Genomic DNA, 26,249 nt, shown 5'->3' on the forward strand with positions numbered 1-26,249 from the left:
GACGGAAGTGCTCGCTAGGGCTAGGCGATATATCGATATAAAAAATATATCGATATATTTTTAGACGCGATATGGAATTAGACCATATCGCATATATCGATATAGTTTAAATTTGCGCTGCTCCCCGCGCCACCGCCCCTCCTCTTCGAGGGGGGGGGGGTGCAGGCACAGAGCCACTCTTCAACAAACATGGAGGAAGCAACTACGTCTGCGGAGCGCACGGAGGAATTGGTTAGTAAAAGAAAAAGCAGTGGCTCAGTAATTTGGAGATGGTTCGGATTCAAAGTATCAGATGAGCAACAACATCACGTTATTTGTAGGGAGTGCAATAAACAAGTTACAGCCAGGGGTGGAAGCACTACAAATCTTTTTCACCACCTAAAACAGTGGCACAAACTGCAGTACGAAGTGTCTTTGAAACTGCACGCTGCAGAAGCCCCAGCCGCAAGCCATCGACAATCCGAAAAAGCTCCAGCCCCGAAACAACCCAGCGAGCAAGAAGTAGTCTAGTAGACGTCTAAAAGACGTCATTCTTAGACATCCAGAAAACGTCCTCACAGGAGCCAGAATGAAAGTTTTTTTGACGTCTTTTCTGGATATTGTATAGACGTCAATTAAAGACGTGATAATGACGTCATTTTTAGATATCCACTAGACGTCTTTTCTGGACATTGTATAGACGTCAATTAAAGACGTGCTAACGACGTCATTCTTAGACATCCAGAAGACGTCCTCACAGGAGCCAGAATGAAAGGTTTTTTGACGTCTTTTCTGGACGTTGTTTAGACGTAAATTAAAGACGTTGTACAGACGAAGTTGTTAGACATCCAGAAGACGTCCTTACATGAGCCAGAATGAAAGTTTTTTTGACGTCTTTTCTGGACGTTGTTTAGACGTAAATTAAAGACGTTCCACGGACGTAGTTTTTCGACATCCATAAGACGTCCTCACAAGAGCCAGAAAGATAGTTTTTTTGATGTCTTTTTAGGACATTATTTAGATGTCAAAAACGTGCTAAATATGTAATCTTTAGACAGCCAGAATAAAAGTTGTATTAGATGCGTTTTCTGTAGAAATGTCAAAGATGACTGTTAAAGACTCGTATTAACATGGAAATCCTATCTGGACATATTTGCAAGGATCAAAATTCAAAAAAATGTTTGCTTCAAACAGTGGCATTGAGTGAGTTAGTTCTCACTGAGAAAAACCCAGTTACTCATTGTTAATGGTTGTCGTGTCATGAAACTGCAGACAGACCATAGACCTAAATTATTTGAAAGAATATGGATTAAATTGAATATTCAATTGAATAATTGTTTAGTTTATATACTAGTCTTGCATTTTTGTATCTTATCAATATAATTGTAATAAACTGCTTACCATTTTCCTGTAAACCAAACTGATCACTCCAAGAAATCATCTAAATTTCAAAATATATTTTTATTACTAATATTTAGTAAAACTTAAAACCAGAACAGCAGTATAAATTAAAACAATAACACACTAATACTTAAAACGAGAACAGAAAGTATAAATTAACACAATAACATAATAAAACTTAAAAGTCAGAACAGTAAAGTAATAAATAAAAGTGCTATAAAATTTTGTACTATTAGCACAGTGTATTTATTTATTTATAAGCACCACCCCCGACTCTCCCAGGGGCATGTTTAAGGTGGTCCGATGCAGCCGACTTTATCTGGGCCTCTGTGGCAGCTGCATCCCATTTCATGACAGCATCTACAATCAAAGCAAAGAAATCCTGTGTAAAATAAATCAATTCAAACGCCACTGTTGTGGTTTAGCTTGCAGCAGAGATACATATTATGCTTAGATGAAAATTTGAGTAACAAATCAATTAAATGAAATAGATAACAAATTAAGTAAAATTACATCAAGCCTGATATTAAGCATTCCACACAAATTTTTTTAAAATTACCATAATATAAATTCTTACCTTTTATTGCTGAAAACAATTTCTTGTCTTCGAGACCAATTTTCTCTTTTTTGCCCTTCCCCTTCAAATTAAATAGTGTCATTAGGTGGTTGGTGAAGAGCCTAATCCAATCCAAGACAAAAATAATATGCAATTATTCCACCACACGCAGAATTGTCTTCAAATTAAATTGATTTTGATAGAGCATTGGCATTATACACAGCCACACTATTTTTACCTTCATCAAATCGCCTGAAAAGACACTATACAATATAACCATACAGATCTTTACATACATTAGACCTCTTAGCTGAGAAGCACATAGGGATTCATAAATTAGCCAGTGTCAGCCTTAGGCTGGCTACACAAATTGGCTGCGTCGCATGAGCCTGGCGTTTCTGTTGTGTGGCGGCTGCGTTGCATTTTCTATGTCTTTGCACACCAGAAACATGTCTGACGCTGCGCTGCTAGCCTTGTCTGTACACACGCATGTTTCCAATTGATTTACTGCAGTAGCACACTTCATGTTAAACATAAAAATATACTGATTTGATTTGAAGACAACTTTGGAAGTACTGACTTTTATTCAAGTATTTAATAAAAGTATTGCATTTTTATGTCAAAACCTAGACACTTTCAAACAACATGTAATCGCGTGAAAAATAAGCGTCGGTTCTATTTCTAGTATGCATGCGTTTTCGGTGCGGCATTCTGGGATTGGAGCCAGGCAAAGCCACGGTGCCACTGCAAATTAGCCTTAGGAAGAAATTTCTTTTGGTGTAACATACATGTTCAAAAGTTGTTTTAGTCGTACAACAGAAAACTCAGATTGGACAGATAGTCTAGCTAGCTGTATGGATTTACCCTGCAGAGATCTGAGGAGCAATTTACATAAATCGACAGAGCTTAAATTTATTTTAAAGGGGCATTCCACCCATTTGAACATTGTTTTTTATTTAAAGTGGGTCATATATGTAGTCTAAATGTAAAATAAATTTTTAATTTGGTGCCTTCGTGATCGAGGAAAGACAAAAAATAACTTCAGGACGCATTTGTATGAAAGACAACAACTCCCACAATGCACCACATTGCACAGCTCCGCAAGCCACTCCCACTAATCCAGAAAGCGCATATCTGCCTATAAGAGAAATCACTCTTCCGTCTACAAGGCTAGCTACCACCAGAGCTTGAAATTAGGGGAGAAATCCGTTATTTACCTCTTACACTTCCTCCTACAATGACGCAAAATGACGATTTTTGCGTCATTTTTAGGAGGAAGTGTAAGAGGTAAATAACGGATTTCTCCCGTTTCAGGGGAAAAAGAAAGAGTGTTGCACGACCATTCAATAGTATGACTGGGTTTCTAACAATGCAAAGCTTAATGCAAATGGGTGGAGTGTCCCTTTAAAGAAAGATAACAGACATCTGGCCGAAAAGAGTGAAATCTGGTGGAATTTCCTCTCATGCCCTCTTTTGTCCGTGAGCCCCTGTCTGTCTCTCCTTCTCCCTCTCTTAATCCTCCTGTTATTGTTGTTGGAAACCAGAAATAATGCTTTTTTATTCAACGTAGGGAATAAAACAGGGAAGTAAACCACTGCATTTTATTTTAATGACCATCCGTTTAAATAAAAGTGCATATGTCATCTCTAAGGTGGATTTGACTTACAAATTTAGCCATTTTCATAAAATATATGATATACAGTTTATCTTTTAGCACCATTTAGCCAAAAAACACCAAGATATAAAACTATCCATATTGCCAAGCCCTAGTGCACAGTCCTGCTCTTTACTTAAACCAACAACTAAACCAAACTACCAAATGAAAACAGATTGGGGATCTGTGTCTGTTAAGTTAATATGTAAATAAATACCTGTCCATCACTTTGTGCGTGCAGTCCTTCACATCTTTCCCACCCACTCTTGCCAGCTGACAAACCTATAATTAAAAAAACACATGAAAATATATTAATGGTAAAAAATTGAGAACAGGGTCCAGTTGTTTGCTGCCCTAAAAAACATCACATGTAAACCATACAAAAATCATATGTATAATCATGAAATAATTGAAAGATTTTAACTCAAATATAAAAAAAATCCCAAAACATTTTATCAGCAGGTAAATACAAAAAGCTGAAAGAATTTGCTGGATCGATATTGAAATGTATCAATATATAAGATCTCTGCTGTATTACTCTGTTGCATATATTTTCTGGCATAAAATGCGACTCAGGGTGTGTCTCCTTACAACAAAATTAGCACGCATAATCTTTCGGAAGCATATCACCCTGACTGACTTGCAGCTTGGCAAAACAAAAACTTCCAACATTTTAATTAAAAGAAATACACTACAGTTTATACAAATTTTATTATAATAAGCAAAACTTCAGTTACCTAAGACATCACCTACCACTGCAGATGTGTTCTGTACTGAAGTGAAAAGTGGAAATAAGACCTGTTTTCCGGTTAGAACGTTCGGTGTTCCGCATAGCCCCCTATTGGCATTAGTCAAGTCCTAATTAGTCAAGTTAGTGCTGGGCGGTTTGACCAAAAATTTATATCACGTTTTTTTTTTATTTATTTTTTTATGATGACGGTTTTCCGGTTTATGACGTTTTTTTATTTTATTTTCATGCATAGTCAGGTGTTCAATGCATTTTCTACTCATTGAGAGAGGAATTACTGCAGTAAATTGATTTAGGATGGTCTATTTTACTGTCATTAGTGAATATTGTAGAATATTTCCACACTAGTAAAACAGGTTTGCATGGCCCCAGAAAATTATGCTGTTGCTTACAAATAAGAGCCAGTCATGCTTCTAATGAAGTGAGGAATCAGAATGCAAAGACAATTGTAGTCAAAATTCAGAACTTTAACTTTTCAAATTTCACTTCTTTTTTATTTTTTATAAAAAACCAATACAAAAAAATAGAACAACTTGCAATACAGGTACATTACACAGTATTCAAGTAAATCTAAAAAGGAAATATAAAACAAGTGACTTAGTGAAGTTACAATTTGCATTAATATTACATACACTATCACACATACAATCTCGCTCTTTTAATAAGTGTTTATGTTGAGAGGAATGGATTCCGAATGGCTACTGTTCTCTGTCATTTTACATTGTTTCTGTGTTTAGCGTGAAAGCTCACGTGATTGCCACCAACTCGGGATAAAATTTGTGCAGGACAGTCGTGCCGTGTACCGGCTGCATTGATGCGAATGTGTGCAATATCTCACGACCTCCCAAGTGTCCGAACTTGCAGCGTGTACATCCGTAACACCAGAACACTGCCGTTTGTTTACCCTCACCACTGCTTGCAATCGCTGAAGTGCAACATTTTAAAGGGTCCGTCTGAAACAGTGTCGTGTGGCGCAGTGCAACGTTCCGACTTCCGAACGTTGTGTACTTGAATACATCAGTTTGGCGGTTTATTAAAAATTAACATCGTAACGAAAATATACAGCGGCTTTCGGTATGAACTGGTTTACCGCCCAGCACTAAGTCAAGTCAAGTCAGGTTTATTTATATAGCGCTTTTCACAATACGTATTGCCCCAAAGCAGCTTCACAGTACCAAATTAAAGGTAATAATGTAACAAGGTTTATTTCTAGTGGAAAAACACAATGTGATAATGTCTATGTTTATTAAGGATAATCAATAGGATTGTAAGCTCATTAGAGGTTGAAAACTTCTTACCAAGGTTTCAAATTTGTTTTTATCCAGAAGAGAAGCCTCCTCCCTCTCGAACTCTTCCAAGGTGTTAATCTTTCTGATCTCAATGCTAGATTTAGGCATGCTCCTCTGGAGTTTTTTGACCTCATCAGTGAGAGTCACCAGCTTTGTCAGCACTATTTTTTGGAATTCTGGCAATAATGAGAAATTAAGAAAAATAATAATAATTACTCACTATAATCATGGTTCTCTGGTAACAGCAAGGCATTTCAGTAAAAGTGTGCTCTCTAGCAATCCTAGAAAAATGAATAACTATTCAATTTGTTACATAACACTATTTAACAGGTAAACTTTAACCCTGTATTTGACAAATCAGTTGTATTAAATAACAATTTTATTAAGAGATGGTTCTAGACTAAATGTCATAAATGCCAAAGCAATAAGATGAAAACCTGAAGTCTGATTCACCAGTTACAAAGAGAATGTAATGTTAATACATAAGTAATTAGTCTGGGTGTTACATGAAAATATTCTTGTACTTACTCGCTTCTGACAGGGGGAATGTGGTTGGCACATCCCTATTATAACTGGACTTTTCATGTGAAAGACCTAAGCAGGAAAGAAAAAAGTGTGTGAAGCGATCAATATATTTAGAACACTTGTACAATGTGCCTCATTAAGTGATACAACCAATGACATTCACCATCTATGGACCTACTTTCCACAGCCTGGGACCTGGGTACACCTGAGAAACCCAAACCACCAACATTAGTTATTCAGTATGAATAGTATTATTCATGCTAATTTGATATTCAATAAGACAAGCCAAATGTAACTGGCAATACTCACGACTGCTTGAATTGTCCCGGCCCACAGACCTGGATGAACCTGTGCAACCCAAATGTAGCCATTATCAATAGTGCAAATTACCCATGCTAATTTAATATTCAATAAAACACAACTGTGCCTGGCTATACTTACAACTAATTGAACTGTCCCGGCCCACAGACCTGGACCTGGATCTGGACGAATCTGTGGAACCCAAAACTGAAACATCATTTTGTCATGACCAATTAGTAACCTGCATGCTGATTTGAAAATTTAAAAATGAAAAGTTTAACTCACCACTAGTTGACCTGTCGAAGTCCAAAGACCTGGGTGTGCCTAAGCAATGCAGAGCAGAAACATCAGTGATTCATTATCATTAGTCCTAGTGACCAGCCTGCAATATTCAGCAATGAAAGGCTATACTCACGACTAGTTGTCCTGTCACGGCCCACAGACCTGGGTGAACCTAAGCAATGCAGAACAGAAACATCAGTCAGTCATGATCAACATTGTTAGTTACCTGCATGCTGCTTCGATAATTTAAAAATGAAAAGTTATACTCACGACTAGTTGACCTGTCACGGCCTGTAGACCTGGCTGTACCTAAGCAATGCAGAGCAGAAACAAACATTAGTGATTCTTTATCAACAGTCCAAGTGACCAGCCTGCAATATTCAGCAATGAAAGGCTATACTCACGACTAGTTGTCCTGTCACGGCCCGCAGACCTGGCTGTACCTAAGCAATGCAGAACAGAAACATCAGTCAGTCATGATCAACATTGTTAGTAACCTGCATGCTGATTTGAAAATTTAAAAATGAAAAGTTTAACTCACCACTAGTTGACCTGTCGCAGTCCAAAGACCTGGGTGTGCCTAAGCAATGCAGAGCAGAAACATCAGTGATTCATTATCATTAGTCCTAGTGACCAGCCTGCAATATTCAGCAATGAAAGGCTATACTCACGACTAGTTGACCTGTCACGGCCCACAGACCTGGGTGAACCTAAGCAATGCAGAACAGAAACATCAGTCAGTCAATATCAAGTGTTAGTAACCTGCATGCTGATTCAATAATTTAAAAATGAAAAGTTATACTCACGACTAGTTGACCTGTCACGGCCTGTAGACCTGGCTGTACCTAAGCAATGCAGAGCAGAAACAAACATCAGTGATTCTTTATCAACAGTCCAAGTGACCAGCCTGCAATATTCAGCAATAAAAAAAGGCTATACTCACGACTAGTTGTCCTGTCACGGCCCACAGACCTGGGTGAACCTAAGCAATGCAGAACAGAAACATCAGTCAGTCATGATCAACATTGTTAGTTACCTGCATGCTGCTTCGATAATTTAAAAATGAAAAGTTATACTCACGACTAGTTGACCTGTCACGGCCTGTAGACCTGGCTGTACCTAAGCAATGCAGAGCAGAAACATCAGTGATTCATTATCATTAGTCCTAGTGACCAGCCTGCAATATTCAGCAATGAAAGGCTATACTCACGACTAGTTGACCTGTCACGGCCCGCAGACCTGGGTGAACCTAAGCAATGCAGAACAGAAACATCAGTCAGTCATTATCAAGTGTTAGTAACCTGCATGCTGATTCAATAATTTAAAAATGAAAAGTTATACTCACGACCAGTTGACCTGTCACGGTACGCAGAACTGGGTGAACCTAAACAAACCAAATCGAAAATGTCAGTCAGTCATGATAAGTAGTAGGGCTGCACATTAATAATCAGGGATGCGCGCTGTTTGCATCCCTGAATAATGTCAGACAGGAAACAAAAGAGCAGGCTGAAGCTCAGGAAGTCGTTCAACTGTGCATAAAGCCAATTCAAGTAAATTCAAGTTAGCGAGAGTGCGAAACACAAGGCAATGTGAGGTTTTTAGATTACTGAGCTAATGTTATGTATCATGTAATGTTAGTGACAGGCTGCAGCTGGGATTCGGAAGGATGGGTAATAGATTTAACATTAAGTTTAAAATTGTCATCCACCAAGCCAAAATGCTTATGTTATCATTATCATTAGACGGCTAATTATGTTTGTTTCAAATTATTCTAATGTTTCATTACAGTGTTGATAATGCATAATAGTGAAGTACAGGCTTCATTTGAGCATTCAATATTTGAATATTAAAAGAAAAATGAAATTTGAATAGTATTAAATGGGAAGATTGACAGCTCTACTCACCACTATTTGATCTGTCGAGGCCCACTGACAACAAAGATAGACATGGTTTAATACAAATACTTAACTTAAAATTTGAATCTGGTTAAAATGCACATGGTCATCTTAGTAACAACTCACCATTCTTTAACTTGATTGGTGGGGTGGGAAATACTGGAATTATTGGACTGGAATCTTAACAGCAAATAAGGGGTATAGCAAAATTAACATACAGTTTACTTGATTTTGTACTGAGAACAGGCAACGTTTCAATACACATTAAATGAATGCCACAATAAACATTTCGGTACCTCCTTTCCTCTTTTCTTTATCATCCTCCTCAGCAGTCGCCTCAGACAGGTCAGATCCTTTTAATATTAAAACACGTTCAATTGTAACATGAGTTAGCATGTTTTCACTATTTAACAAATGATGGGGACATACCTTCAACAAAATCGTCAAAATTTTTTGTTTTTTTTATCCTCTTTTTAACAACAACCTCTTCGTCTTCATCTTCTTCACATAGTTCAGCATGGCTGGTTTGATCGTAGTCTTCACACTCATGGAAACTTTCTGCAAAGACAGCATGCATGTCATCAAAGCTTATATCAATGTATAGTCCACATAACTTCTCCAATTTTTTTTACCATTGTATCAAAATATAAGAGGTTACCTGAGGTAAATTTAACTTTCAGCAATGGGAAAGTTTCCCAGTCCTCCTTAGGAGCCACATGATTGTCGAAACAATATTTTGCCCTTGTTTTTGGCCATCGAAGGGTTTTCTCGGCAACATTAACCCAGGCATCAGGGATGGTCCCCTCCATTTCCTTCCCATTCTCGTTCCAGACGGCTCTGACGAAAAGCATAACCTGCAACAAAAATGAATATAATAAATAAATGAACTATTAAATATATGTATATTTACTCACTGCTCTTGACTAAAGAACTTTTGAAGCTTTAATAAGGATAAGTCTATATTTTTTATTCATATTTTACGCAGTGCAGGTTGTTTGATAATTAAATTTCGGTATATGTCCAAGGCCTACCAGTTAGACAGTAAGGGCATAGGTAAATATGACATCTTTACTGTTGTACTATTGAGACAAACAACAAGTTTGCAGTATTGCTAATATGTCAATATTTAGTTTAATTATATTTTATTTTAGAAAGCACAGTGCATTTAGTTTTTGCTTGTTTCGAGATTTGAGTTGAGCAATACACATTTCATGCAAATCATGCACCCATATACATAGTATACCCAACGTACTTTATGTCTTGCCAATCTTCATCATGAATGTTCAATGCCATGCAGCAGAGGAATCATGACAGAGCCATTGTTGAAAGGAAGGCAGGCTACTTTTCGACCAAGGTCTTTTTCCTTGACTTCTTTTCTTCTAAGTCTTCGGCCATTCCCTATGTAGGCAATGTTCAAGAGGTTTGACGGACATGGTTTGTCAAACAGGTCGACAGTGTGTCTCTGTTTTACCACATCGCAAACAACTGTACCATCTCCCCTCCTCTCTTGAACAAAAGCAAAGCTCTCATCTTCCAGAAGGAAACAGCTGTCTCTCCTTTTTGATGAAATGTACATTTGGGGCTTTGCTTTAGGCTGTGCAGTGGAATTCCCCTGGGCATGTTCAATTTCGACCAGGCGTTTGGACACCTGCGTTAAGGGATTTTGGCCAGTCCTGACCAATCTTTTAATCTGCTGCAAATAGTTCTCATATGGAAAACAACATATGTCATTTAAAGAGCACCTGAAACGAGAGACATCTTCATGGATGTGTAACAGGGCATGCACATTGTACACCGTAAATGTTTTTCCATAGAGTGCAGGGCAGCTAGACACAAAGTGCCTCATCAGTTCAGCAGAAAAATCCAAATAGGCAGCTCTTTTCCTCTCATCTGAGTCCAGCATGATGGATACTGCCACGGTCAATGTCACAAAATGAGCATACAGCTGTGAGGAGACTGTATTTTTGAGTACTATGGGTCCCGTGTACAGAAGAAACTGACGGAACTCTGTGGCTTTCCACCTGTCCAACTCCTGAAGGCCACGGGGCTGTCGCGCAAACTCACTGGGCATCTGGCCTCGTAGCAGGTTTAGTTTTTGTGAGATTTCATTTTTCTGTCTCACAGAAAGCCTACACAGTTTTGGGCCTCTAGTCAGATACACCAACAGCCGCCTAACAACACCCAAGCAAACCGTATGCATATAATCCAACACAAAGGCACTGACACAGGGAATCCCAGCAGCTATTAAAGGGCTAGACCCATTTTGATGACGGGAATACTCTAACTGACTAAATCCTTCATCTGTGCGCAAGGTGGATGTCAGCTGATTGAAGACAACTCTTCTTTCAACATACTGACCTTTCACTTGGCACCTCTCACAGCTGTCATATGCAGTATGACCTTTAATGCATTTTAAATATGCTCTTGCCGGTGCATCACAGATAAAGGTACGAACATTTACGGCATACTTTTTCTCACGAAACACCAGGCCATTCTGTTGGAGATTATTGAACTCCTCCAAAAAGTCATGGAGATACGCATCAAGGGGCTCAGGCTTGCTTTCCCCACAGTATAATGCCACAATAAATGGACTGAAATTGCTAAATGTAACCAGTATTGGCCAGAACTGGACTTTACTACTTTTGAAGATTGGTAGTCCATCAATGTTCACATCCAAACTGACTGTACTGTGTTGTTGTCTAAAAGCATCATTTTGAGACAGTACACGGGAAATGCCCCCCTCCAAGCCATAGTAAATATACTGTCCATTGCATTTAGAATGGCTGTCAATGACTTGAGGAGTGGCTAGTAATGTGCGTGCATCTTTGGGGAGTACATGTCCATGATCCCTTAGAATCTGCAACAATTCATTTAGGGACCTATTAGTAATTTGATGTCTTGTACTCCACTCTCGCAAGTCATCGCCGATGTTTCTAACTTGGACCTCTGGTTCGGGGTTCAAAATCTCCACATCTGAGTCACACATTCCGATGTCAGTGTCAAAGTCTGAACCATCAGTGGTCACACTGATGCTGTGGTCATCAGTATTGCTTCCACCATCATCATTGGTTGTTTCCTCTCTGTCATTTGTGGTTACTGCGTCATCAATTGTCACCGCAGTGTCATCGTCAGATTGGAGAAGTTCATTGATGTCTGCTCTACGTTTCCTCCACATTCTTAAATAAGCCATCTTTAACCCTTAAGTTGAAAGTGTCAAAACAAAATTCAGTAAAATTAAATATTTTGCGTGTGCATACACACACACACTGGAGATGATGCCTTGTCCGGTTTTTATATATAAATACGGATCACGTGTTCAGTTACAAATAAGTTAGATAGTATTGGATTGCGGGCTCTCTTTGGCGTTTTTTTTTTTTTTTTCAACAGACAAAAAAAAAATAACTTTTGGGTTTAAAACAACGTGAGAGAGTAAATTATGACAATTAAAATTTTTGGGGGAACTATCCCTTTAATGTTAATAAAACAACAAAACACAAGAGAAAATCTCACTAACAAAGATTTTTATCTTTGCCACTTTGGCCTAAATGTCTGCTATTCTATTTTATTCTTCTACAGGGGTGTATGTCTACCATATGCATACACATTAAGGGTGTCACGATTTTGATTTTTAATCGAAATTGATCGAAATTAAATCACAATCTCGATCATCGAATTAAAAAACGTCCGGTCTACTACAGCTTACTAATACTCTGAGAGTTAAAGGAGAACTCCGGTCAATTTTAACATTGAGCTAATTTTTTTGTACATTTGGAGTGCTGTCAGTACAGAGAACAACGACAAAAATCGGTGTTGCCTACACCGAGTTATTCTATTTTTAAAATTTGCACCCTGTTGACTTCAATGGGGCAAGTACTAAACCTGCTTTTAGCCTCTTAACATCCTTGATGTGTCATTACAAGTGCACAGAAAATGTGAGTGATTCCTTCTGAGTGAACACGAGTGAATCTGACTGCAGTAGATGTGAAAGATATGTATAAAAATTATGTTAAGCCAGCGCAAATACCTGTGTTTACATCCTGTTTTTCGGTTGAAGTCCAAAGTAGTCGATTGCCGAGTTCACGCGCATAGTTTTAGTTACCTATGATCACGCGTGTGAACTCGGCAATCGACAAATGAATTAAATAAAAAATAAGGAACATCCTGGATCTGTTTTTTCGCTCTTCTTTATTCTTTTTTTATGTAATAAGTATCGGATCGGGACTCGGTATCGGCAGATACTCAAAATCAAATGACTCGGACTCGGACTCGAGGGCAAAAAAACCTGATCGGGACATCCCTACTTGTAATGACACATCAAGGATGTTAAGAGGCTAAAAGCAGGTTTAGTACTTGCCCCATTGAAGTCAACAGGGTGCAAATTTTAAAAATAGAATAACTCGGTGTAGGCAACACCGATTTTTGTCGTTGTTCTCTGTACTGACAGCACTCCAAATGTACAAAAAAATGAGCTCAATGTTAGAATTGACCGGAGTTCTCCTTTAACTTAGTTGACATGTAGCTGCTAGTTGAAAAGTTACTAGTTAGTAGACTGTCTAAAGTGGACTATCAAAATAAAGTGTAACCAAAAAAACTTTATGATATTTTGAAAAACACTCACTATTGGTATTACCCTATTATAACAATGTTATACTTACAAAGTCCTTGATGGGACGTTGACTCAAGTGCAACACCGTCAAACAGCGACACGAGGAGCCTTCCTTGGCAACTAAGCTAGCTTAAGTAGCTAGCACGTCCTTTTAGAGGGAAAAAAACATTTGAATTACTTAGCTGAACCAACTTGGACTAACGAAAAAAACTTTATGATATCATTTCTGGAATCACTCACTATTAGTATAACCAATATTTTAACATACTTACAAAGTCCTTGATGGGGACGTAGACTCAAGTGCAACACTGTGAGACAGCGACACGAGGAGCTAGCTTAAGTAGCTAGCGCGTCCATTTATAGGGAAAACAAATTGAATTACTTAACGTTAGCTGAACCGGGACTAACGAAAAAAAACTTTGATAACATTTCGAAAAACACTCACTATTAGTATTACCATATTATAACATAATGTTACTTACAAATTCCTTGATGGGGACGTCGACTCAAGTGCAACACAGTGAGACAGCGGCACGGAGACTAACGTTAAGCGCTCTTAAACGTTCGTCCATTTAGAGGGAAAAAAAACACTTGAATTACTTAGCTGAACCAACTGGGACTAACGAAATAAAAACATTATAATAACATTTCGGGAATCGCTCACTATTAGTATTATCAATAGTATAACATACTTACAAAGTTCTTGATGGGGACGTCAAGTGTAACACGATACAGCTAAAAGCCTTGGTGCAGAATGCGGCGGAGCATGCTGCGCGGACTGCAGTCACATATATCCGTCCGCCACAGAACTGATAAACTTGTATTCCGAGCATGTTTGATCATTATATAAATCATGTTATAAAAGTAAAAAAAAAAAATCAAAGTAATTGACACAGTTTGTATTTTTTATTATCACTATAAAGGTAGAACTATTTTTCACATGGGATCTAGGGAATCTTCTTGAAACCGGAAGGTGTACCCAATAAAACCGCCTTTTCCACCACACTTTTAAGAACAAAAACGAAAGGAAAAAAAAAACACTCTTATCCGAAAAACATCTATGCTTATCACTTTTAAAAATATATAATTTTACTAATTAGCATACACGTCATAAAAAAACACCAAAACAATAAACTATAAAATAAATTGACATTTGTAGGAGTATGGGTGAAATTTATTTTATATTTGGGCTTGCCCATGTTGCTGAAGGGGTCAAGGTGGTCAGAACAGCGCTCTTTTGGAACCCCAGGCCTTTAAAAATAACTTAAGGCCAAATATGTGGAAATTTACCCATCACCCTCAAACAAAGACAATGACAAATGGAAAAAATACAATAAATAAATAACTTTTTCTAGAATAAATAATTTAAAAACTTTAGAATAATAGTCGGACTGGAAGTATTTGTGTCAACGTCTACCATTCCCACTTCCCAAAAATCATGTGGTTATAACTCACATTATCAGTTATTGTTTGGTTTATTCCTCGCCTTGAATTTGAGGGACCAGATCTGTCAATTTGTGCCAACCTGCCTGTATCCTATAGGCCTACCTCTCAGAGATGATCAGATCATAAAAAATCATTAGTCATCCTGCCACTGCTTTCCCCATTGTGACTGACCTGCCTAAGTTTAAAAGAGCAAGGTGACCAAAATAATAAAATTATGTAGAGGGTTGAATGCAATACAATTGTGATATTGACAAGGAACTAGCGTCAACTATGGCGTCGCTCCTACAGTGTTGTGACCGTTTCGGAGTGATATATGATAAGTCTGATTTTGAAGATCTAATTTCAAAATGTTACTGCATATTGTAGTGTTTTTTTGCAAATTCAGTGACTACTCCACACAGCTGATCAACACAGGACCAGTTGACCATGTTCTTGGCCTCCGTCACCTTGACACGAATTAGGGTTACTCATTTTTGGAGGTGCACACCAAAGGAGAAGCTTGTTTATTTTGGAACTGTCTTTCACGTGGATATTTTGGTGGTACATTTTGTAAATTTTTATAAAATATTATGTGAATCCTAACTTTGAATTTAAATGTTTTCATGAATGTAAAAAGAAAATTGATAATTTTTAAATCTGAAAAAATTCTGTTAGCTAAATGTATTCACAAATGTAAATTTTATGCAGCCCTTTTTTTAAAGATTTAAACATGAAATGAAAATATATTTTGAGTATTGAGTTCTATAAGAAAAACTTAAAAGCCATACAGGCTGCGCAGTGTTTAAGGACCTTAATCTGGAATGAAAGACTTTAGGAAATTGGACTGAGGGACTCTGGAAATGTTATAACAATGATGATGGTTGTTTTTTTTAACAGCCTTTTGATTATAGTGGGCAGGCCACAGTGGCCGGCCTTTAACATATTTTCAATCATTAAATCTGGATGTTTACGAATGTTTAGATTGTGGCAAAATTGGATATCTTTATTCACATAATTTGTCGAATAATTCTGGATGTCAACGTACAGATTATAACCATATGAACGTATTTCCTCAACTAGTTCTGGCTGTCAGTGGACGTTTAGATTATGGCCAGATTGAACATCTTTATTCACATTTATGGACCGTTTCTGGATTTTGTTGTAGTTTCAGTCTTTCAATCAATCTTTCAGGCAAAATGACTTCAGAGATCTTTGATGCCAGAAACAATTAGACTTTATTTGAACAAACAAAGCCGAGCGCCTCCTGCAGAAAGGACACTCCAGTTCTGTGGGGTTTCACAGATAATATACCCACATCCCTTCCAAATATGGTCACCTCCTTTAGATTATTTTTGGGTGAGACTTTGTACCAGGTGTCTTTACTGAAATAACATTCTCAGGCCTTGGTTTTCAGGCCTTTGCTACCAAAGTCAACCAAAGTCATACACACAAAGGGAATAAATAATAGTGTACAAATGTAGGCCTATAAGTAAATTGCTTATTTTCTAAATAATAAAATCTTCAACATTGTCAACGGACGTCCAGATTATAGCCTATGAACGTCTGTTCAGTGGACGTTTAGATTATGGCCGGATTGGACATCTTTATTCACGTCATTTATGGACTGTTTCTGGATGTCAACGGACGTCCAGATTATAGCCAGTATGAACGTCTTTTCTGAACTAGTTCTGGCTGTCAGTGGACGTTTAGATTATGGCCAGATTGGACATCTTTATTTGCGTCATTTATGGACTGTTTCTGGATGTCAACGGACGTCCAGATTATAGTCAGAATGAACGTCTTTTCTGAACTAGTTCTGGCTGTCAGTGGACGTTTAGATTATGGCCGGATTGGACATCTTTATTTGCGTCATTTATGGACTGTTTCTGGATGTCAACGGACGTCCAGATTATAGTCAGAATGAACGTCTTTTCTGAACTAGTTCTGGCTGTCAGTGGACGTTTAGATTATGGCCGGATTGGACATCTTTATTTGCGTCATTTATGGACTGTTTCTGGATGTCAACGGACGTCCAGATTATAGTCAGAATGAACGTCTTTTCTGAACTAGTTCTGGCTGTCAGTGGACGTTTAGATTATGGCCGGATTGGACATCTTTATTTGCGTCATTTATGGACTGTTTCTGGATGTCAACGGACGTCCAGATTATAGTCAGAATGAACGTCTTTTCTGAACTAGTTCTGGCTGTCTGTGGACGTTTAGATTATGGCCGGATTGGACATCTTTATTTGCGTCATTTATGGACTGTTTCTGGATGTCAACGGACGTCCAGATTATAGTCAGTATGAACGTCTTTTCTGAACTACTTCTGGCTGTCAGTGGACGTTTAAATTATGGCCAGATTGGACATAAATTCACAGTGTCATGAATCGACTAATTCTGGCTGTCAATGGACGTTCAAATCATGGCCTGGACGGACGGACGTGATATCAACCTGTTTTGTACGTCCACAGACGTCGCTTGCTCAGTGGGAAAGCTCACTGCAAACTTCATTTTCCCGCAATGTGCCTTATGAAAAGAAAAGTGTCAAGTGGTGTACTATAACTAAAGCGGTGTCCTACCACATTGCTAAAGATATGGTCCCCGTTGCAACTGTGGAACAAGTCGGATTCCAAAAGCTACTGAAAACTATGGACCCGAGATATGAGCTTCCCAGTCGCAACTACTTTGCACAAGAAGCACTGCCACAAATGTACACTGAAATCAAACAGAGCCTTGCTGACCGACTCGCTAACGTGACCCATTTTGCGTTGACCAGTGATATGTGGTCGAGCAGGACGTGTGAGCCTTACATGAGCATGACAGTTCACTTCATTCAAGACTGGGAGATGAAAACAGCGTGTCTACAAACAAGTTATTTCCCCCAGAACCACACCGGTGAGCACATAGCTGAGGCCCTGCTGGACGCAATTGCAAGCTGGAAACTCCAAGAAAAGTATCTGGTTGCTATAACAACCGACAACGGGAGCAACATCGTCAAAGCGGTTGAGCTGAACGAGTGGCTGAGGATGCAGTGCTTCGGTCACAGACTGCACTTGGCTATTGGTGAGTGCAGTGATGTAAGAAGTATTCAGATATTTTACTTTAATCAAAAACATTAAAATGTTAGTTTTTCCTTATTTTCCTTTGTGTGTCTGTCTGCAACTTTGTGTTTTATGCTGCGGTCTTGGCCAGGTGTCCATTGAAATGCAGTATGTATTGTTAAACATAGGTTAAATAGATTAATAAAACACAAAACTTAAAGTGCTAAATGTAAAATCATTTACAATACAGAATGGTAGATTTCAGAACCATTTTTATTAGATTTCCGTTATTGGGTAAGAATTAGTGATGCATTGATGTATTTACCACTTTAATGTTACAGCTGGTAAAGGTGAGGTAATTATGACTTTAAAATGCTGGTTAGCCTGTTGTTATCATCAAGGTAACATATATTTAGCTATTATGATAGACTATAGTTTTTTCTCTGGATTGAAAATAGCAAACTGCAAAGTAACTAGAAACTAATGTTGACACATATGCCTAGACATTGTGGAGTTTTTAGTGGAGTAGAAATATGAAGTAGCATTAAAAAATAGCATTAATATTAAATACTAAGAACAACAACAAGAACGGAACACGAGTAAATGTACATACAGTAGAGTCATCATTTATAAATTATACAAAAATAATAATACATAAAATCACTTACATGATTAAAATTCAGAAAAAAATATAATATTTGATATTTATGATTAGTACTGTTGTTGATTAAAAAAATAAAGTATGAAACAAGAAAATAATATTAATGTAGAATTTTTCTAAAGCTTGATTTTGGATTAGTTGTATGAATGTGTTAAAGTGAAACCAGAGTCAAATTTCTCGCATAAGCACATTTGTTTAATAGTTTTTTATGATTCTGACAGGACATGGCATGAATGACAAGCGTGTCACCCGGGCCATTTCTTTGTGCAAAAGAATTGTAAGCTGTTTTTCGTACAGCTGGAAGAAAAGGAGACATCTTGCTGAAGTCCAGATTCAGCTGGGTCTGCCAAGTCACCAACTCATAACCGAGTCTGCCACATGCTGGGGATCCAGGCAGCAGATGATAGAGAGAGTCCTGGAGCAGGAAGGAGCACTGGCCAAAGTCCTGTCTAATGACAAAAAGACCAGGCATCTTGTCCCTACCTGGCAGGACTTAGAGGTCCTAGAAGCAGTCCAAAAGGTCCTGAAACCTCTCCAGGACTTTACTGATGCTTTATCAGGTGAGGAGTACATCACTCTATCATATGTGAAACCTGTGCTGCACCTTTTTAACGAAAATCTCCTGGCATGTGAAGAGGGTGATAGTGAGATTTGTAAATCGATCAAGACCAGCATTGTTGAGTACCTCAACAGCAAATATTCTGACCCAGCCACTACTGACCTTTTAGAGATGGCTTCATTTGTGGATCCTCGGTTCAGGGCCACCTACATCCCAAGTGAAAAAGTCGATGCATTAAAGCACAGAGCTGTCTTGGCGGTGGAGACGCTACTGGCTGATCAGAGCAGCTGTCAACCGCCTTGCCTATGTGTGCCCACTGTGCCTGAGCCTGCAGATGGAGAAGCAGCAGTAGCACCAAAAGCTAAGAGACTGGCAAGCTTCTTCAAGAAGCGCACAGCCACCACCACTGCACCAACCAAGAGGGAGGCTATTGAAAATGAACTGTCAAGTTACTTGCAGTCCGCAAGTGTGGAGAGTGACACTGATTCTCTCAAGTGGTGGAAGGATCATGAAGTTTTCTTTCCATCTCTGAGCCACCTAGCAAAAAAGTATCTCTTGGTACCAGCTACCAGTTCACCCTCCGAAAGGGTTTTCAGCTGTAGTGGCAATATCGTGACCTGCCACAGAGCATCTCTGAAGCCGGATGCTGTTGACAGGCTGGTGTTTCTCGCACAAAATCTTTAAACGAAGGAGGATACGCTTGTCTGTCTTCTAATGTCTACCTCAAGACAGCATTACTGTTTATCAAAGTAAAAAAAGAGGGGGAAAATGTTTATTGAGTTAATAATCTGTTTCTTGTGCAACTGGTTGAGACTGTTCAGATAAGAAATTGAGTTAACAAAAAGGAAAAGGTAACCTCAGGCTGATGTTTAAAAAAATGTTCTTAAACTGATCACTTTATTTTGTTCTTTCTTTATATGTAAATGCTGCCCTTAAGTTACTAGGGTTTGTCATATTCTTTTGTAATGTTCGTTATTTGCATCTGTGGATTTGTTAGAAAGGAGAATAAAATCTGTTTTGATTTTAATAAGCCATTTATAGTTGTAAAACTCAAAAAAATTGAAATTGTACTTTTCTCATTTAAATATATATTTATTTCGGAAAAAGATTGGCCTATTTTAATAGCCTATTTTATAGGCTATTTTTAAGATATTTTTTTTATTTAAATGTGCACCTTATGGAGCTTTGATTTCAAAAAAGGTACTCCTGTCCTATTGTTATACAATATTTTATTTATTTTTTTTACATTTTATTGTTATTTGAACAGCTGAGCATTTAATTATGAACCAGGTGAAGAAACCTGTTTACTATTTATTCATTTGATTTTGCAACTGTTCACTGAAATGGCCGGTTTCAATAAAACTACTTGTGACGTCATATTTGGCTTTGACTGAACATTTGCTCTCACTTTGCGGAAAAAATATTGGGATTTATATCGTATATCGATATTCAGCCTAAATATATCGGGATATGACTTTTTGTCCATATCGCCCAGCCCTAGTGCTCGCTGGTGTTGGGGATGCAGGTTGAGCAGTGAGTGTCCTATGGAGTGCATCGACCAGATCTTGAAAGGGGTCCGTGAGGAGGAGTCCGAAGGAGTCAGAGGATCACTGGAGAGAGGTAAGTAGAGGAAGAGTTAGTCCTTAGAGTTAGCATACAGGTAAGACCTTGTCGCGAACGAGACCGGACGCTGACTAAGTGCGTGTGTCTGGTATTTATAGTGCAGATGTGATTGGGTGATGATGAGGGTCAGGTGGAAGTGCTCAGTACTCAGGTGAGGGCGTTCGTCGTGAATGAGTGGAGGTGGAACCTGGCGTGTTTGTAACAGTGTAATCCTTTTGGAGCCAAAATAACTCTTTCCCAAGTCAAAATGAAACACAAAAACATTCTCCAAAAAGGTCATATTTTATTGTGTCGATTTTATTTTTAACAGTTTTAAGATCAATGTCTTGAGTTACTTTTAAAGTATTCTTCCTATATAGCTAATAGAAAGAAAGCTGAGGCCCGTCTAACTGGCGGGGGTCCAGCTCCACCTCCTCTCACCCCATCTTAGGCTCTATCACTTAATAAAGGTCGCCCTGTGGTTGATGGTATTCCAGAGGGCACTTCGTCAGACTTCGCTTCCTCCCACGAAAACTCAAGTGACTTGGTACAATGTAGGTATACCATATTAGTACTAACGATTATTTAGTCATGCGTTTGGACAAAACGATCATTAACTCTTGTCATTAGGAAGAAAGCTAAATGCTTCCCAAATGCAGTCATTGTTTCACTTGTGCATTATGCATACATGTTCTATTTTACAGAATATGCTTTATACAGTAATCTGTTTTTTTATTGCATGATCCTAATGCCTTTATTCAGTGTCTGTCATACTTAAGTAATTTACACTGAGTATCTTTTTTGTTGTTGTTGTTTTTCTTGCATTTGCTGATGGATGCATTGTATTATTGGATCCTCCTGAAACCACACAGTCTGTCACAATTGATAGTGATGCATTTTAAGAACCAGTTGCTTTAGAGCTTTCACTTTGTCTGCCAGACAAAGTAACCTTGCATATTTCCACTCTAGGATGATGATGAAGAGACCACATCTGCTGTGACTGACTTAGAAAGTGCTGGGAGACCCACAGAGGTATGATGCATATACTGGACAATGCATAGCTTTTTAGATGAAGTGAAAAATGTGTCATTTGTCCTGTGACAGAATCTAGCTGGGGATGTACATGCAGATGAGGGTCCATCTACCTCTACAAGTAATCTTAGCAGTTCAAGAACTTGTCCCTGGTTGTCCTTATTTACATAATTTTAATATGTGGCAGATTTTCTTCTTTAACCATCTTATTTACTTTGCTTTCCTAGTTGTCTGCAAAGGAGCTGTATAAGGTCCACCTATTAAGGCAAATTAAAAAAACTGATATGGAAATGGACCTTATACAGCTTCAGCTATAGGAGAAAAGGCTGGCCATTAAAAAGGCCAAACTTGAAATAAAACTACTGGAGCATCGCCTTAAGGTGAAAATCGTATGTGAACATTAATCTTTGTGTGTGTCTGTGTGTGTGTGTGTGTGTGTGTGTGTGTGTGTGTGTGTGTGTGTGTGTGTGTATAAAGCAATAAATACAAATCTGTCATGTCTCTTTTATTTCAAGATATGAAGAAATAGCACATTAAATAAAGTGATTTTGACAAATCATGTCTCTAAGCATTCTGCCATCTCTGTGGTCTGCTAGATTCAATGGGTGTTGTTCTAGGTCCTCTTCATCAGGACAGGGGGGGTACCTCTCTCCTCTTATTTTGGCAATGTTGTGAAGTACCACACAAGCAACTGTGATGTCACATGCTCTATTTGGAGTGACCCTGAGCCTACACAGACACTGAAACCTCGCCTTCAGAATGCCTATTGTCATCTCCACCTTGGCCCGTGTTCTGCTGTGAGACAGGTTGAAGCGTGTCTGTGGTCCGGGCTCAGGATCAGGGTAGGGTGTCATTATATAGGGAAGGCAAGGGTATCCTCTGTCCCCCAGCAAGTAACCATAGAAGTGTCCTGTAATGTTTGAAGTGTTTTGTCAATGTAATAAATACTACAAGCATTTGTCTAATAAAACGTACCCTGTTGAAATTTGTTGCACAGAGATGACTCCCTAAATATTCTGGCATCATGTACAGACCCAGGCCATTTTGCCTCAACATTAGTGATTAGGTGGGTTGCATCACATATTACCTGTGGAGAGCAAAAATATACCTATTACCAAAATATACCTATTACCTGCACATTAATGCTATGCACAGACTTCCTATTAATATAGTCTCCCTCATTGATAGATGGAGCTTTAATAGGAATGTGGGTGCCATCAATGCACCCAATCACGTTTGGGAACCCTGAAATTAAGATTAATTACAAGTTTAAAAAGTCTGTTGCCTTTACATGTATGTGTGTGTGTGTGTGTGTGTGTGTGTGTGTGCAGTCAAAATAAACGTATTAAGAAATTTAATTTAATTGAAGTAGATGACAGAATTTCTGAGAGCAAACCTGCCACCCTGTGGAATTCTTCTTTAATAAAGCGCACAGGTTTATGGCCAGGGAACTGTACAAAAGTGTGTAGAAACCGTTTCAGTGCCATACATACTGTACTAACGGCTCTACACACTGTTGCCCTTCCCACGTGCTCTGCATCGCCCACATTGTAGAGAAACCTCCCCGTAGCAAAAAAGCGCAGAGCAATACAAAGAATTTGTTTGGTGCTAAGCACTGACCCACGGTTTGTCACGTTTGAGATGTGTGGTTTTAGTAGGTTTGTTAAATAAATTAACAACTCCCTAGAAAAACGATCCTGCAAATATTCGTTAGAATATGAAAAGTCATCGATACGTGGTTTTATCACCCTCTCACGGCGAACCCCCCCCCCCCCCCTGTATAATCTGTGCCTCTACATCCACAGGATCATCATCAAAAGGGCACGCCATGCTCGGAAACCTCTCTGAAACAAACTAACCCTGCAACATAACCTGCTCTAGAGCAGGTTATCCTCAAAGAGTCAGTTGCTATGGTTACTTACATAACCAGAAAAAGTTACCTCTGTTTTGGGAACCGAAAGCAGAGGTTATCCGCTTACTTACTCCTAAACTTACCCGGGTAAGTCACATAACCTGCTTTCTGGAATACCCCCCAGAACATGCTGCTGCGGGTATGTAGGAAATACTGCTGCTGCACAAATAACATGAAATAACCCCCATATATAACATACATGAAATTACCTCGTAGCAGATCTATCCAGGTGGAGCTGGGGAAGGTGGAGGGTTTCTGAAGTGCTCTGCAGCTGCTACAGCAAACACTAGTCAAGTATTTGTATGTCAAGCAGAAAGATAATTGGCTGTTAGTACAAAAAGAAACAAATCAGCTGCACCATGTGAATACTGAAGTCATTACGTCAGATTGAGTTAAACCTATCGGACTGTGCCATCTAGAGTTTCATGACAGAACTTTAGATTAATTAGCAATATAACACGTAATTTCAAAATGTATTCTCCTAACACAAGCATGTTGGGAAAATCAGATTTTCCTTTCTTTAATTGTGTCCCATTTACTGAAGAATATTGATGTGGAATAAGTAATAATTGTAGTTCTTAAACTATACTGCTGAAATGGATAGCTGACCGTGTGCTGTAGTGAACACCTCTTTGTTTCACTGCTTTTATCTTTTTTTTTTCTCAGGAAAGTAAAACAGCAACGTCAAAGATTCTCCATTCCCAATGCGGTTTTCCTGAAGAATTCTGAACTGGATTATACAAGCAGAGGAAGAAAAAAGGCAAGGATGAGATTTGTGTTTTAATAGGTCTGTGCTGATGAGAGTGGTTTCTGTAAGCGAGTTGTAGGATTTTGTTTCTTCGGTGAGACGGAGCCTCCAGGGGCATCTCGACTACAGTATGAACACTCTGATCTCAGCCTCAGAGTTTAATAAAATAATTCATTTTCTAGAGAAAATACTTGCTTCTTAAGGGGTTTGTCCAAACAGAGTATTTCTGAGCTGTTTTTTTAGCCCATAAATATTAGATGAACTGCAAAATGTCATGTTTCAAAGCCACTAAAATTCCACTTGTTATAGAAAAGACCCTGAGTGCACTAGGTTTGTAGAAGATGTTTTAGTACTACATAGTCACTAAATTTTCTACACTTGTTGCATTGATGTCATAAGGTTCTGTACATATATATGCACAGTACTGTACAGAATATATACTGTACTGTATATATATATATATATATATGTGTGTGTGTGTGTGTGTGTGTGTGTGTGTGTGTGTGTGTGTGTGTGTGTGTGTTTCACAAAAAGCTGTGTAGTAGAAGCAGAAGTCAGCAGATTGAGCCAGCAGTTGCAGCACTGATGTGATACCAACCCGTCTCACAGCTAAATGAACAGCAGAATGTGCAGAAAGGGAGGGGATGATGGTTTGGTGCAGTGATCTTTATGAATCCTCTACAAATGATCTCTTATGAAGAATAATAGGATATTAAAGGGAAGATATGATGATGGAACTGCCAAATTAAGTTTTTTTTTTTTCTTTTTTTTTGTGGTTTATGAGAATAAAATACAAAAACTCATCTTACCTGTACATTATCATGTCACCACTGCAGCTGAACGTCTAACTGACCAATGCTAACCAGCTAAACCTTGACAAGCCTTAATTCAAAATCACTAAATTGTCAAATAATTATCTGGCATATCAGTACCAAGATTTAAGAACATGTTTTTAGATTAATTCATGGGGTAAACTTATAGTATCATTGCATCAAAATGTGACTTAAAGACCGCACTGCTTTCTGAAACTTTTTTCAAGGATATTTTAAAATAGCTTTGGAGAGTTGTGTGGCTCTGATATGCATTAATATGACATCCAGAGACAGCATGAGTTTTTCCTCTTTCTTCAGTTGTCTAAACTCACTGTATTCTCCGCTCCTCTCTTCTCTCCACCTCAGGCATTTTCCTTTCAGCTGCATTCTGCCACACGGTCTGAGAACAACAGACTGTTGTGTAAAGACTAAAGAACAGCGAGCATGAGATGCTACTTTTTAGAGGTGAGAAGAAAATCCTGCCTGTCAAAACACAGGTTATTCTGCACAAAGGAAGCATGCTTTTGTGTGGCCTGAGGAGATGACAGGAGGGTGTGTTCAGATACACCAGATTTTTACATTTTCTGAAGAAAGTGTGAGTGGTGTTGCCCTGAAAACTGTAATGGAGCTGGAGTTATGTGTGGTCACCAAGAAGTTACTATGCATTTTAATATTAAATTCACAAGTGTAAACAATAGTAGCAAAATTTGTCTTAGCAAACAATACTAAAAATAGTAAAGACATCCTCTGAAAACATCCTCTCATTTATCTCTGTATTTTTCCAGGATTTTTTTTTTTAACAAACACTTCTGGTTAGTGAGTTGAAGTTCCTACAAGGAGGAACCTGTTTAGCATAGATTTGTGCAGAGAGATGGATGAAGAATGAAAAAAAGAACTCTCTTGACTGATAATGAAAAACGTGCTAAACAAATTCTAACATATTATTACATTGTTTATGCATGCAGTTGTTTGCTAATTGACTTATTTGACAATTTAACGTAAAGCTAGCCAGTGTGTCTGATCTACACTGACATTCTTGTTCACTCCTGTTTTGATATGTCTTGATAGTTTGAAATATGACACACCATCTGGTATTTAAGAAAGCTTAATTACCAAGATATTGTATTTGAAAACAATTATGAATAAAGTAATGCTTAAATTCCATCAAAATTGTAAGGGAAATAAAATTATATTTTAAGAAAAATAAAAGCAGTTAACCC

At 38.2% G+C, this 26,249-nt stretch overlaps 2 protein-coding genes across 2 annotated transcripts; one reads left to right on the plus strand and one right to left on the minus strand.

The window, feature by feature from the left end:
* Window positions 1-17,256: 17,256 nt before the first annotated feature.
* Window positions 17,257-19,607, plus strand: LOC132109319 (E3 SUMO-protein ligase ZBED1-like). The gene is made up of 2 exons (XM_059515325.1): window positions 17,257-17,725; window positions 18,586-19,607. Exons 1-2 carry the CDS (start codon window positions 17,257-17,259, stop codon window positions 19,605-19,607), a joined length of 1,491 nt encoding a protein of 496 aa, XP_059371308.1.
* Window positions 19,608-21,370: 1,763 nt separating this feature from the next.
* Window positions 21,371-23,387, minus strand: LOC132109320 (putative nuclease HARBI1). Its single transcript, XM_059515326.1, has 6 exons — window positions 23,355-23,387; window positions 22,954-23,254; window positions 22,690-22,802; window positions 22,533-22,644; window positions 22,203-22,467; window positions 21,371-21,383 (listed from the first exon to the last, which is right to left on the minus strand). The coding sequence occupies exons 1-6, from the start codon at window positions 23,385-23,387 to the stop codon at window positions 21,371-21,373; spliced, it is 837 nt and encodes a 278-aa protein (XP_059371309.1).
* Window positions 23,388-26,249: the final 2,862 nt, after the last annotated feature.

Source organism: Carassius carassius, chromosome 29 (genome assembly GCF_963082965.1).
Source record: "Carassius carassius chromosome 29, fCarCar2.1, whole genome shotgun sequence".
In the NCBI taxonomy this organism is placed as follows: domain Eukaryota; kingdom Metazoa; phylum Chordata; class Actinopteri; order Cypriniformes; family Cyprinidae; genus Carassius; species Carassius carassius.